This window comes from Piliocolobus tephrosceles, chromosome 13 (assembly GCF_002776525.5).
Source record: "Piliocolobus tephrosceles isolate RC106 chromosome 13, ASM277652v3, whole genome shotgun sequence".
In the NCBI taxonomy this organism is placed as follows: Eukaryota; Metazoa; Chordata; class Mammalia; order Primates; family Cercopithecidae; genus Piliocolobus; species Piliocolobus tephrosceles.
In genome coordinates, this window is record NC_045446.1 from 66,526,398 (window position 1) to 66,540,306 (window position 13,909).

Here is a 13,909-nt window from a genome sequence, read left to right on the forward strand (position 1 = left end):
TTCCCTACATTTATCTTACTATATTATTCCCACAGTGTAAACATGCCCTAATGTCTCCCATCTTTAAAACTCTCTTAACCCTGATCCTCTTTATAGCAAAACTTGCTAAAGCATCCATTTGGACTGCATCCACTTATCTTGCTGTACTGTCTCCTTAATCAATGCCAAGGAGGCTCGTGCTCTATCCCTTTTCCACTGAAACTGCTCAAGACAATTACTAATGACCCCATTCTGCCAAATCCAATGGTCACTTTTCTGTACAGATTTTATTTCACTTTTAACTTTTCTCTTTTTTTTAGGTGGAGTCTTGCTCTTGTTGCTCAGGCTGGAGTGCAGTGGCATAATCTCAGCTCACTGCAACTTCTGCCTCCTGGGTTCAAGCTATTCTCTTGCGTCAGCCTCCTGAGAAGCTGGGATTACAGGCACCCGTCACCATGCCCGGCTAATTTTTGTATTTTAGTAGAGTCGGGGTTTCACCATGTTGACCAGGCTGGTCGTGAACCCCTGACCTCAGGTGATCCACCCACCTCAACCTCCCAAAGCGCTGGGATTACAGGTGTGAGCCACTTCACGCAGCCACTTTCTGTACACACCTTAAACACGTTCAGCACTAGTCAACCATCACTGACCACTTCTTTGTTTTGTTTTTAATGTTTTTCCCTCAATGGTTTCCTACTAATGCAGCACTTCTAAAAGTATATTCCAAGGAATCCTGGTCAAAGAATTGTTCCTTTAAAAAAAAAAGGCGGGGAGGCCCTCAATCTGTCGCCCAGGCTGTAGCACACCGGCGCAATCATAGCTCATTGTAAGTTCAAACTCCTGGGTTTAAGCCATCCTCTTGCCTCGGCCTCTCAAAGTGCTTGGATTACAGGCATGAGTGACTATGCCCAGTCAGAACTGTTCCATTAAAAAAAAAAAGGACCAGGCATGGTGGCTCATAATACCAGCACTTTGAGAGGTCAAGGCAAGCGGATCACTTGAGCCTAGGAGTTCAAGACCAGCCTGGACAATACAGGGAGACCTTGTTCCTACAAAAAATTAAAAAATTAGTCAAGTGTGGTGGCGTGCACCTATGGTCCCCAGCTACTTGGGAGGCCCAGATGGGAGGACTGTTTGAGCCTGGGAGATGGAGACTGCAGTGAGCAATGATTGTGCCCCTGCACTCCAGCCTGGGTGACAGAATAAGAATCTGTCTCCAAAAAAAAACAAACAAACAAACAAAAAAAGGTTTCATGGTCAAATAAGTTTGGGTAATACATATTTTATCCCGTCCTACTCTTAAGGTTTTAGACATTCCTGTAGGGCCTTTAAAAAAGTTAGCTAACCTCTCTGTACCTATTTTGGTCATCTGTAAAGCAAGGACTACCTCAAAATTTACTGCAAGGGTAACATGAAATAATGTATATATAACAGAGAAGTATATAACAGAGCAGTGTCTGTCACAAAGAATACAGTATATAAATACTGTTCCAGCCTGGGCAACATGGTGAAATCCTGTCTCTACAAAAAACACAAAAATTAGCCAGGCATGGTGGTATGTACCTGCAGTCCCAGCTACTTGGGAGCATAAGGCAGGAGAACTGCTTGAGCACAGGAGGCAGACGTTGCAATGAGTGGAGATCGTGTCATTGCACTTTAGCCTGGGTGACAGTGAGACACTGTCTCAAAAAAAAAAAAAAGTAAAAAAAAAAGAAGTACTATTATTATAACTCACAGCATTGTTTGGAAGATTAAATGAGTTGATATGAAAGTACTTCAGGCTAGGCATGGTGTCTCACACCTGTTATCCTACCACTTTGGAAGGCTGAACAAGGGGGGACTGCTTCAGCTCAGGAGTCCAAGACCAGCCTGGACAACGTGGTGAGACCCTGTCTCTACAAAAAATTTTTTAAAAAAATTAGCTGGGGGTTGTGATGGACACCTATAGTCCCAGGTACTTGGGTGGCTGAGGCTGGAAGATCACTTAAGCCCAGGAGGTTAAGGCTGCAGTGAGCCATGAGCCATGCTCCAGCCACTGCACTCCAGCCTGAGTGACAGACCAAGACCCCTCAAAAAAAAAAAAAGTTTGAAATGTGCTGCTCACATTTTAGAGCAGCAATTCTCAAAACTTCATAGTCCCCAGATTCCTCTGCACTATTACATTATTGAGGACTCCAAAGACCTTTGTTTATGTGGATTTTACCTAACAACATTTATTAGAGAAATTTTTAAAATATTAATTCATTAAAAATACCAACCTTATAATATGTTAACATAAATAACGTTTTAATAAAAAATTACGTTTTCCAAAACAAAAACATTTAGTGAGAAAAATTACACTGCTTCATTTTTGCAAATCTCTTCCGTCCAGCTTAATAGAACACAGCTAGATTCTCACATCTGCTTCTGTATTTAATCTATTGCTATATGTTGTTTTGGTTGAAATATATGAAGAAAATCTATCCTCATAATGATATGCAGTTAAAAAGGTTATTACAATACTCTTCTTTTTTCCATATAATTGTGAATTCTCCACAAGTGGTAGTTTCTTCAAGATTAGTTGAAATGTGAAATCTGAGACCAGACCAATGAGCTTTTTCATGCCCTAGTACATAAAAAATCCCATAGTCTATCTTGCACTTCAAATAGATCTTTTATCCATGTATGTCTCTGTAAAACCAAAATTGGTCATGTGGAAAATATTAGTTCAGTGAGTTATACATACCATATAAATGTTAACGCAATTAATTATACAATATGTAAAAAATACCCACATCAGTATCATCAGTGATCTCACCAGAAAAGTCTTCAAGTATTAGAGAGCTGCCAAGCTCACAGTGGCACATAAATTTTCCAAAATTCTAATTTTCAACTTGAATGCTCAAATTATCAGTTGTTCTCCTCGAAGTGGCAGGCTTGTTTATTTCTGAGAAAATGTCTATCAAACACCCAGATCTGAATAATCATATTTAGAAAATTCTAGAAGACACAATACACAATTTATCAAAGCAATGATGCCATCATGTTATGTAGCACTCCAAAAATTCCACTGTCCACTCCTGAGAGACCGAATATGAAAAATGGAAATAATATCAGTGTTATTATGAAAATAGTTTTGACATTGTGGACTCCCTGAAAGGGTCTTGGGGGCTGCTATGGTCTGAATGTCTGCATCCCCTCAAAATTCATATTGAAACAATCCCCAGTGCAGTGGTGTTGGGAGATGAGGCATCTGGGAGGTGACTTCGGTCATGAAGGGGAAGCCTTATTTGCCCCTTCCGCCATGTGAGAACACAACAAGAAGGTACCATCTAAGAAGCCGAGAGTGAGCCCTCACCAGATGCCAAATCTGCTGGTGACTTCATCTTGGACTTCCCAGCTTCCAGAACTATGAGAAACAAATTTCTGTTGCTTAAAAATCACCCAGTCTAAGGTATTTTCTATAACAGCCCAAACAGTCACCCTCCTGAGTCCCCAGAAAACCACTGATTTTACATTTCACAAAGTAGAGTACATCAACTCTCAATCAGCCTTGATTAAACTGCCAGAAGAACCTTGGAAGCCCTCACCCATCTTGGGTGAGTTAGTACTAGCTGCCTGAAGAGGAAGAAGAGAGCTTCAACGCCCAACTCATTCTAATCAAAGCAATTCATTAGCTCTACCTGCACCTTCTCCTGGTTTAGGAAGAGCTCCACTGTGAGCTGCCTCAAAGTGGCAAGCCTTGGCATTAGGCAAACCACCCTGTGCTGGGGCAATCAAGATTTAGGCAGTTGTTTGTTTGTTTGTTTGTTTTTACTTAAACCCTGTCACTGACCTAAGCTGGGTTGATTATATTATTTCACTTTTTTAAAAAAGAAGCATATTAATGCCACTTTTTCTAAAACAGTAAGAACTATTAGGGTATGTAAATTCCACACCATACACTTTTTTAATTACACTCTTGAAGTTTAAATTATTGCTAAATAGCTGTTTCTAAAAGCATGCATGGGATTTATAACTGATGACTGAGAAATGTACTGTTTTAATAGCATTAAATATATTCATCTTTATTGTTAGTTAACAATGCTAGCATTTGAAGACTAGACTGGCAATGTCACCTTTTATCAACCTTCCCTACAACCTGTTTACAGAAGAAAAGGTGTGGGTGGGGTTTAGAACTAATAACCCTAAAAACACGGTTATTAATTCAATAACACCTCTGGAAACTGCTTCTTTGTTATAAATAACTCTGGGCACAGTGAAAAGGAAACTATCAAATACAGTAGAACTTGAAATCATGTAGTACAAGGAGGTTCGATTTGGATAAAAAGACCTTGAACATATTATGTTAAGCCAGACATAAAAGGAGAAATATTGTATGATTCCACCTATAGGAGGAACCTAGAAAGTGGATTTGAGGTTACCAAATGCTGGAAGGGCAGGGGAACGGGAGGTTATTGCCTAATGGTTACAGTTTTTGTTTGGGATAATGAAAAAGTTTTGGAAATAGTGGAGAAGACTGCACAACACTGTGAATGTAATTAATGCCACTGAATTGCACATTTAAAGATTAAAATAGCAAATTTTGTTGTATGTATTTTACCAAAATTTTAAAAATTAATGTACATACCCCAAGTCGTACACTTTACATAGGTGAACTATATGTGAATTGTATCTCAATAAACATCTTTTTAAAAAGAAATTCATGATTTGGTCTTGAAGCATTCAAAGGAGTCTAACACTGAAAAGGGCACAGACTTAGTGTGATCCTGGGGACAAAACCAGGACCTCCAAGGCCTCAATTACAGGAGGCAGATGTCCACTCAATACAGGGAAGAAACAACAGCCAAAGTTGTCCAGGATTATCAGGTGTCTTCTCATAAAGGGGAGGACTGTCATTAGAGGTGTTTTAGCCAGGGCAGAGATGCCCATCTGTCAGGAATGCACAGGGCCTATAAAGGTCCATAAACACCTTTGTCTTCGAATGCTAAATTGTGTCTATGTTTTTTTGCTTTTGTTTTTTCAGGTAAGAGTCCTTATGTTAGATTCTCAAAAGGATAATAACCCTAAAAATGACTAAAAGTCATTATTATTGAGAAAATTCCAGTATTTCAAGTGAGATTTCACCAGATCTAAAAATTTCTTTCAAATCTGAAACTGTAACTCCCTATAGACCATATTCCCCTTAAGGAGTGTAGTAAAAACAGGATTCACTACATATTAACACAAATGACCTGTGGTCCTGAACTGACCAGAGGTGCCCTCATTATGGAAGTGAAATAAATCTGTAAGAATGTCTTTGGACTAAAATTTGGGAAAAAGGAAGATAATGCATAACGGGGCAAGGCCAAGTCAGACTAAGATGCTCCTCTCCTTTGTTCCCATGGAACCCAACGGCTACTCCTCACTCTACTGAGCGAGTTCTTTCCCATGTCTCAGAACTTAAAACACTGGGAATGCCCCACAACTCAATCCTCAGATCCACTCTTTGCTCACTCCTTAGATAACCTTAACCCGTACCATGGCTTTAAATACCCTCTATCAACTGAGAACACCCATATTTACAATTTCCAGTCTGAAAGTCTCTGAATTTCAGACTTGTATATCCTACTCTCTCTTCAAGACATCTATTTTCCTTGAGGTAAAATTCTCATAACATAAAATTAACCATTTTAAAGTAAAAAACTGAATGGCAATTAATACATTCATCATGTTCTGCAACCATCACCACCACCTAATTCTAAAACATTTTCATCACCTCAAAAGGAAACCCTGTATGTCTAGTATCCAGAATATATAAAATACTCTTACAATTCAGCAACAAAAAGACAACCCAATTTTAAAATAGGCAAAGGACTTCTTTCTACATAAAAGATACAAATGGCTAAAAAGCACATGAAAAGATGCTGAACATCGCTCGTTATTAGAGAAGTTCAAATTAAAACCATACTCTTTCCCCCAGCCCCAGGCAACCACTGATACGCTTTCTGTCTCTCTGGATTTACTTATTCTGGATATTTCATATAATAGAATCATATAACATACAAGCTTTTGTATCTGGCTTCCTTCACTTAGCATAATGTTTCTGAGGTTCACCCATACCGTAGCATGTATTGGCACTTCATTCCTTTTCATGCCTAATATTTCATTGTATTGATATACATTTTGTTTATCCATTCATGGATAAACATGGCTTGTTTCTACCTTTTGACTATTGCGAATAGTGCTGCTATGAATGTGTGTACATTTGGTTTTTTTGAATATCAGTTTGCAATTCTTTTGCATATATGCCTAGGAATGGAACTGCTGGGACACACGGTAATTCTACGTCTAACTGCCACTTGTGGTTTTGATTTGAACTTCTCTAATAATGAATGATGTTCAGCATCTTTTCATGTGCTTTTTGGCCATTTGTATCTTTTGTTTAAAGAAAGAAGTCCTTTGCTTATTTTAAAATTGGGTTGTCTTTTTGTTGCTGAATTGAAAGAGTTCGTTATATATTCTGGATACGAGACCCCAAATGTATAATTTGCAAGTACCTTCTTCCATTCTTTTCACTTTCTTGGCAACGTCCTTTGATACACAAAAGTTTAATTTTGATGAAATCCACTTAGTCTATTTCTCTTTTTACTGCATGTATTTTGGTGTCATATCTAAGAATGTGGTGCCAGCCGGGTACAGCGGCTCACGCCTGTAATCCCAGCACTTTGGGAGGCCAAGGTGGGCGGATCACCTGAGGTCAGGAGTTCGAGACCAGCCTGGCCAACATGGTGAAACCCCGTCTCTACTAAAAAAAATTTAAAAATTAGACAGGCATGGCAGTGGGCGCCTGTAATTCCAGCTACTTGGGAGGCTGAGTGAGTAGAATTGCTTGAACCCCAGTGGCAGAGGTTGCAGTGAGCTGAGATCGTGCCACTGCACTCCAGCTTGGGCAACAGAGTGAGACTCTGTCCCAAAAAAACAAAAAACAAACAAGAATGTACTGCCAAATCTAAAGTCATGAAAATTTAGCTGTATTTTTTTCCTAAAAGTTTAATGATACAGCTCTTATATTTAGGCCTTTGATTTAGATAAAAGTATAGGCCACTTGGAGTTCATTTCTGTATATGGTATGAAGAAAGACATCTATTCTTTTTTTCTTGAGACGGATCTTGCTCTGTCACCCAGACTGGAGCGCAGTGGCACAATCTCGGCTCACTGCAACCTCTGCCTCCCGGGTTCAAGCGATTCTCATGTCTTAGCCTCCTGAGTAGCTGGACAGGCATGCATCACCATGCTTAGCAAATTTTTGTATTTTTTAATAGAGACAGGGTTTCGCTATGTTGGTCAGGCTGGTCTCGAACTCCTGACCTCAAGTGATCTGCCTGCTTTGGCCTCCCAAAGTGCTGGGATTACAAGTGTGAGCCACCGTGCCTGGCCTAGACATCTATTCTTGAATGTCTATCATGCCTCTCAAACCCAAACTTTTAGTATTCCTCTACCAAACCTGCTCTTCCCAGTGTTCCCTATCTCAGCAAACGCTCGCATTAAAAATCTTGAAGTCAGCTGAGTGTGGTGGCTTACAGCCTGTTCTAGCACTTTGGGAGACTGAGACAGGAGGATTGCTTGAAGCCAGGAGTTCAAGACCAACCTGACCAACATAGGTTTTTAAAATCTTGAAGTCGCCTTGAGTTCTCTTTTTCTTTTACAATCTACCTCCAAACCATTAGCAAATCCTGTTGGCTTCACCTTCAAACCATATCTCAAATTTACCACCTCCTCCTCTACTAATCTAGATTATTGCAACAGCCTTTTAACTGGTCTTCTGGCTTTCACGTTTCACCCCACAATCTAACTAGCAGCCACTGATCCTGTTAAAATTTAAGTCTCTGCTCTAAACCCTTCAATGACTTCCTATTTCACTCAGAATAAAAACCATACTGCCTTCCAAGACCTACAAGGTCCTACCTAAAGAATTTGCCCCTACCATACACACACCTTTCTGGTCTCATCTCACTTCTCTCTCAGTCCCTCTCCCTGGACTCCTGGCTGCCCTGTCTTTGCCTTCTTTGGAATGCTGCCGCCCAAGGTATCTCCAGAGCTGGCCCCTTCACCTGGTCTTTGCTCAAATTCACCTTCATAGTGAGGCCTTCTCTAATCACTGTATTAAAAATAGCAATTGTGCGTCCCTTGATACTACTTATTCCCCTACCCTCTAACCTTTATTTTTCTCCACAGTATTTATCATCATCCGACACACTATGTATTTTACTTGTTTATTCCCCCCCATTAGAATGTAATCTTCATGAGAGCAAGGACTTGGATTTGTTCATCTGTAACCCCCACCGCTCACAACAAGTAGACCTTCAATAATTAATTGAACTAATTAATAAATAATACACATTATAATCGCCCGTTGCTGTACCTGTTCCCTTAATGGACTGAGAGCTTTCTGCAAGCAGTGACACCCTTGTTCACCTGTGAACTCCCAGCACCTAACATTTGCGCTCGGCACATAGGAATTGATTTTAAATGAATGAACCAACAAGACAGGCCTATAAAACATGTCAGCCTTTCAAACACAGTCCCTATGCTATCATTCCTTAAATATAAGTCAGTGTGTGGGGGTTATCCGAAAGAAGAGGTTCCAATACCAATTCCCACGCCCTCACGCGTACACCCTCTGTTATCCCTACAATAACCAAGTGAGAAAATGAGTAACGGTGACAGCCATAAAATGAACCCTGAACCGTGCAATGACAAGTCCTTAGGAGAGAGCAGTTGTGACAAGATAAAAGGTGGTAGCGGGACTCAAAACAGAAACACTGTCCCGGGGGTGGTGGCAAGGAGACGGAAAGGCCCCAGTGGCCACAACCATAGAGTCCTGCTCTCTTTTGACAGCTAAGGAAACTAACGCCCAGAGAGGAAAGCGACTCGCCCGAGGTCACACAGCAAGTGAGCCACGGCGAGACCCACAGCATCCCGCGTCCGCGCGCCGCCCCAGATCCCTCGTGTTTGGGGTGGTGCCCTGCGCGCAGAGCCCCCACCAGCGCACGTGTTCCGAGGTCCCCGGACGCCCGTCCGCCCATGGCTTGGGGCCGGCTCCCCATCTCGGTCCAACGCTGGGGTCGACGGCAGTGCGCTGCGCCTCCCTCCTGCGCCCCTCTCAGCCAGCCCAGGTGACCGCCTGCGGCCGGCGGCTGGCAGCGTTCACCGCGGAGGTGGGCCTGGGCCGTCCGCTCCGTACCCGCCGCTTACCTGGCCGGGTCCCGCGGAAACCTGAAGAAGGCCAAGTCGGACTGCGTGCTCTTCCGCGTGCAGTTGGGGGCAGCGCAGAAGTTCGGCATCGTAGCCCGCCCGCCGGCCGGCCCAGCCCTCCCCTCCCCGCCTCCTCAGGGCAGTCCGCCCGCCCGTCGAGGCCGAGGAGGGGAGCCAGGCCGGCCGGCCGGCTCGGCAGGGCCGACGCGCGGGGGAGGGGCGGGCGGGCGAGAAGCCGCGAGGGCCAGGAGGGGTGCCGCGGTCCGAGGCCGGGCTGGGGACGCGGCTCCACAGTGCTGTGAGCGGCCGGGAGGATTTACCGCCGCCGCCGCTGGTGCACCTCCCGCCCGCCCGAGACGCTGCCGCCTCCTTCCCACAATGCACCCTGACGCCCGGGGGTGCCCTCTCTTCCCTCAGCCTTCCTCCCCCGCCCCTCCTTTCCGCCTTCTCCGCAGGCGGGGACGCGCAAGGAAGCGCGCCTGCTGGGGTGTGGCAAGGCGGAGGCGGGACCTGGCGCGCGCTGGCGCAGTGCGACTGCGCACAGTCTAATGCGCGGAGGGGAGAGAATTGCGCACGCGCGCATGTCTCCCGGGACGCTAGATCAGGCGATACCCTGGCTGCTCCGGTAGGTTTGGCGTGCGCGGGTTTTTGCAGATCTAGGGCGAGCTTACACGTTACATCACCGATGCATCTCTTCTTGCTTGCTTAATTTGCCAACACTTAGACCTTTCTTGCAGAATTCGCCATATACTCCTAAGGGCCGCGGAATCGGAGCAACCTTGTTGACTGATTGGCAAACTCCTCGGCAGATGTGCGTGCACTGGTTGGATGCAGTGGTTGTAGGCGATTTAATTTTTCCCAGCTTTGCAGCGACTGCTGGCCCTGTTAGCTTCCCAGAACGGATCTCCCCAGCCTCGACTGGAAGCTGAGGGACAAAAATTCTTAAAAGTAATTACTCTTTCCCGGCGAGGCTTCTAGAAGAGCAAGAATAGCGATATAATTACACCTGCAGGCCTACAGTCGTGGCCTGTTAACGTTCGTGTGTTTTTCAGTGCCAGAATGAGTGACCGCTATTTAGAACAAAGGATTAGTATCAAATTTTGCGTGAAATTGAACAAGTCTGCAAGTGAGACCCACCATCTTTTAAAAGAAGCTTATGGGGAAGAAGTCATGTCAAGGGCCAGAGTTTTTGACTGGCACAAAAGGTTTAAAGAAGGACGGGAAGATGTGCGAGATGATGCCAGAAGTGGGCGTCCGGTCACCCACCGAACAGATGACAATATCCAGAAGGTCAAGGACTTGGTTTGTTCAAACAGGCAGTTAACCGTGAGGATGATGGCCGAAGAGTTAAATTTAGACAAAGAAACTGTTAGGCTTATTTTGAAAGAAAATTTGAACATGAGGAAGGTTTCTGCAAAAGTTATTTCGGGTGTTTTGAAGGGTGAGCCTAAACCACGAAAACTTGACTTTCAGTCCAATCTTTCAAAGGAAACTAGGAAAAATAGCTCATGTTTGAGGAAAAAGGTAACAGGTTCTGAAACATGGAGTTATCTCCAGGGTGAAGCTGATGGGGAAATGCCCCTGTCCGTATCCCATCCCAGAGTCCACTACCCTGCCAGCCAGCTTCTGCAGGCCTCATCTTCAACAAGCCTTCCCCCCAGGGTAGCTGAGGATTGGTTCACCCCGTGGTGAGAGGAATGTGAGTTAGCTGAACCAGAACTAGGATGCTGCCTCACTGTTAGGCACCTTCTTTGGCTGCTCACCTATTTTTCAGTCTTCACCACTCCTCCCTATGTACCATGGCCCTCCTCATTATTCTTTGCTGGACTATTGGACCATTTTCCTTGCTGTTCTTCATAACTGAAAAACTTCTGGCTGTTCCCTTCTGGTATTTGCTTGTTCTTAATTTCTTTTGCTCAACAAGTTTGAATTTCTTCTCTGCCCAGACCTTAGCTTGTTGTGGCTGTCCTGTTCCTTTGTTCTCAACGTTCTGCCTCAGAGGATCATGCCAGTGAGAAGAGAGGAACAGGATCTCCTGGAATCTGTATCTCTGTGCCCAGGGAGGCATGCTCTTCTGGGAGGACCCCAAAAGAAGGCTTACAGTTTCAGCCTGCTTCATAGTCAGGGCCTGAGGTATGGTACATAATACAGTAGCATGCTGGCGTTACTGAACAGTGCTGGGCCTAGGGGCTGATCTGGTCCGGATGACTCAGTGGGCGCCCCATAGGAATCAGGGGTTGGCCACCAATACTGATCTCACAGGCCTACATCTCACAGAAGAGCTGGGTTTGTTTCATTCTAGTCCTATTCTTTGGACCTCCACTCATTTGGGTATCTCCTCTGTTGGAAGAGGAGTATCTGGTCCTAGAAAATATAAACCCAGGGACCCAGCCCTAGGCCGTGATGTGTGGGGAGGAAGACCAGGTGGCTCTCTAGTCCCTGAATTAAGGGAATCTGCTGCCTACGTGTGGATTCCCACACAGCAGCCTGTTTTTAGTAACTAATGCCTACAGTTTTGAGAACTTACTGTTTTTAGAACACTGCTGGGCATTGACAATGTGAAAGTTATGAACAAGATCTCCAAGGGCTGATGAGCTTCATGGATGAGATGGTTCTTGAACTGGATCCATGAGGATGGGTGAGACAGGGCTGTGACATTACGGAAAGCTTCCGGGGCAGGTGGAACAGCATGAGGCTTCCAACCTGCATCAGTAGAAAATGACACTGGCCAGACGCAGTGAATCACGCCTGTAATCTTTGGGAGGCTGAGGCAGGCAGATCATGAGGTCAAGAGATCGAGACCATCCTGGCCAACATGGTGAAACCCCGTCTCTACTAAAAATATAAAAATTAGCTGGGCGTGGTGGTGCGTGCCTGTAGTCCCACCTACTCAGGAGGCTGAGGCAGGAGAATCACTTGAACCCAGAAGGCAGAGGTTGCAGTGAGCCAAGATTGTGCCACTGCACTCCAACTTGGCGACAGAGCTAGACTCTGTCTCCAAAAAAAAAAAAAAGAGAAAAGGAAAAATGATGACACTATTGGCTAAAATAACAAAGTTCAAAGAGGAAGATAATGGTGTTGCAGCGGATGAACAATTTGGGATAATTTGCTTCCTCTCCTGTGCCTCCAACTGTATGCCAGTTGTTATTAAATTGCTTCCCCTGAGTCTGTGAATAGATTTGTAACAACTAATTTGATGTGTGATTTTCCGTTTGGACTCCGACAAGCAGTTTCTCCAAATTCAAACTCTGTCTCTTCTCTTCCTACCTCTGCCAGATTTATGGAATGCAACTTTTCCCAAGTGGGTTCCAAGTAATACCACATAGACTAGAAACATTCAGGGGGCAGGGGTTTGGTAATAGCATTTCACAGAATTGACCAGTCTCTGTTTCACTCAAGGATTTTCACATATTACAGCTCTTCTTGGACAATATTGCTTGATAGTAGAGGCACAACACTCATTCATCACAGTTACTTTTAGTGCTGTTCTTTCACTTTCTCTACTCACCTCCAAAAATTACAAGTTCCTCATTAACACCTGTTTTTGTTTTGTTTTGTTTTTTGAGACGGAGTCTTGCTCTGCTGCCCAGGCTGAAGTGCAGTGGCACGATATCAGCTCACTACAACCTCTGCGTCCCGGGTTCAAGTGTTTCTCCTGCCTCAGCCTCCCGAGTAGCTGGGAATACAGGTGCACGCTGCTACACCCAGCTATTTTTTTGTATTTTTAGTAGAGGCGGAGTTTCACCATGTTGGCCAGGCTGGTCTCGAACTTCTGACCTCAGGTGATCCACCCGCCTCGGCCTCCCAAAGTGCTGGGATTACAGGCGTGAGCTACTGCGTTGGATCAACACCTGTTAGTTTTGAGGCACTTTGAAAGCTAGACTTTGTCCCATGAAGACGAGATACTGTGTAAGAAAACTCTTAAACCAAGCAACAGCTTATAGACCTCCAGCTCCTTAACAGTTTCTAGACGTTCCATTTCAGGACCATTAAGTCTTCCTACATCAGATGCAGCTCTAGGTTGCCCACAAGCACTTGGCACCAGGGACACTGCACTTTAGGAACAAAGTCCCCACCACTAGTTCTTGCAGCTTTGTTGCTGAACCTCATATTAATCCTTGCTGAGGCCCACCTAGTGGTAGTCGTTGCAGATTTGTATGCTCCTGGACCCAGGCCAGGATCCCACAACCATACCTACAGGAGTTGTTTCTAACCTGTTATAAAACAGAGGTCCTGAGACAACTTACTTCTGGATTTTATTCCAGTCCTATGAACAGGGCTGGTGTGACCCTGCCAATGATGCTGGACCAAGACCTATGGTGGAGTGTAGAGTACCAGAAGCTATGGTTTAGACACAGCAACCAGAAGCAGGTAATTAGGAGTGTGAATTCAAATGGTTCCAGTTGGCTGTAATGAAAAGGACTTATCCAGAGCAAAACATTCACATTTGGCTGCTCAGAATCTCTAAACCCAAGGGTAGAGCATGGTCTAGGCATCCCCAAATAGGGAAGTTCTTATATGAGTACTTCTAATGTGCCCACCCACCAAATCTATTTTATTGCTGATCCACGTTTTGCCCTGGCCTGCACCTTGCTGCTTAGGCCTCTTGAGCTCCTGGTCCGGTAGTCTCACACATCCAGCTATGTGTCTGTCACACCACAGACTCTTGTCCTTGACTGTTTTCAGACACCTCTCAGTTTATTCTCCACCATTT

General features: G+C 44.4%; 2 protein-coding genes across 5 annotated transcripts in view; one reads left to right on the forward strand and one right to left on the reverse strand.

The window, feature by feature from the left end:
• The window catches only part of THAP12 (THAP domain containing 12), a 31,286-nt gene extending 21,643 nt beyond the window's left edge, over positions 1-9,643 (reverse strand). The window contains exon 1 of the mRNA XM_023209365.2: positions 9,196-9,643. Coding sequence (XP_023065133.1) covers positions 9,196-9,284 — 89 coding nt within the window. The 5' untranslated portion in view covers positions 9,285-9,643. The remainder of the gene's footprint in view (positions 1-9,195) is intronic.
• Positions 9,644-9,750: 107 nt separating this feature from the next.
• Positions 9,751-13,909, forward strand: part of GVQW3 (GVQW motif containing 3) — a 28,742-nt gene continuing 24,583 nt past the window's right edge. For 2 of the 4 annotated variants that reach the window (XM_023209364.2, XM_031936691.1), the window contains exons 1-2: positions 9,751-9,820; positions 9,933-10,894. In XM_023209364.2, coding sequence (XP_023065132.1) covers positions 10,255-10,887 — 633 coding nt within the window. In that variant the 5' untranslated portion in view covers positions 9,751-9,820; positions 9,933-10,254 and the 3' untranslated portion in view covers positions 10,888-10,894. The other 2 variants (XM_023209363.2, XM_023209362.1) reach the window with 2 other exon arrangements.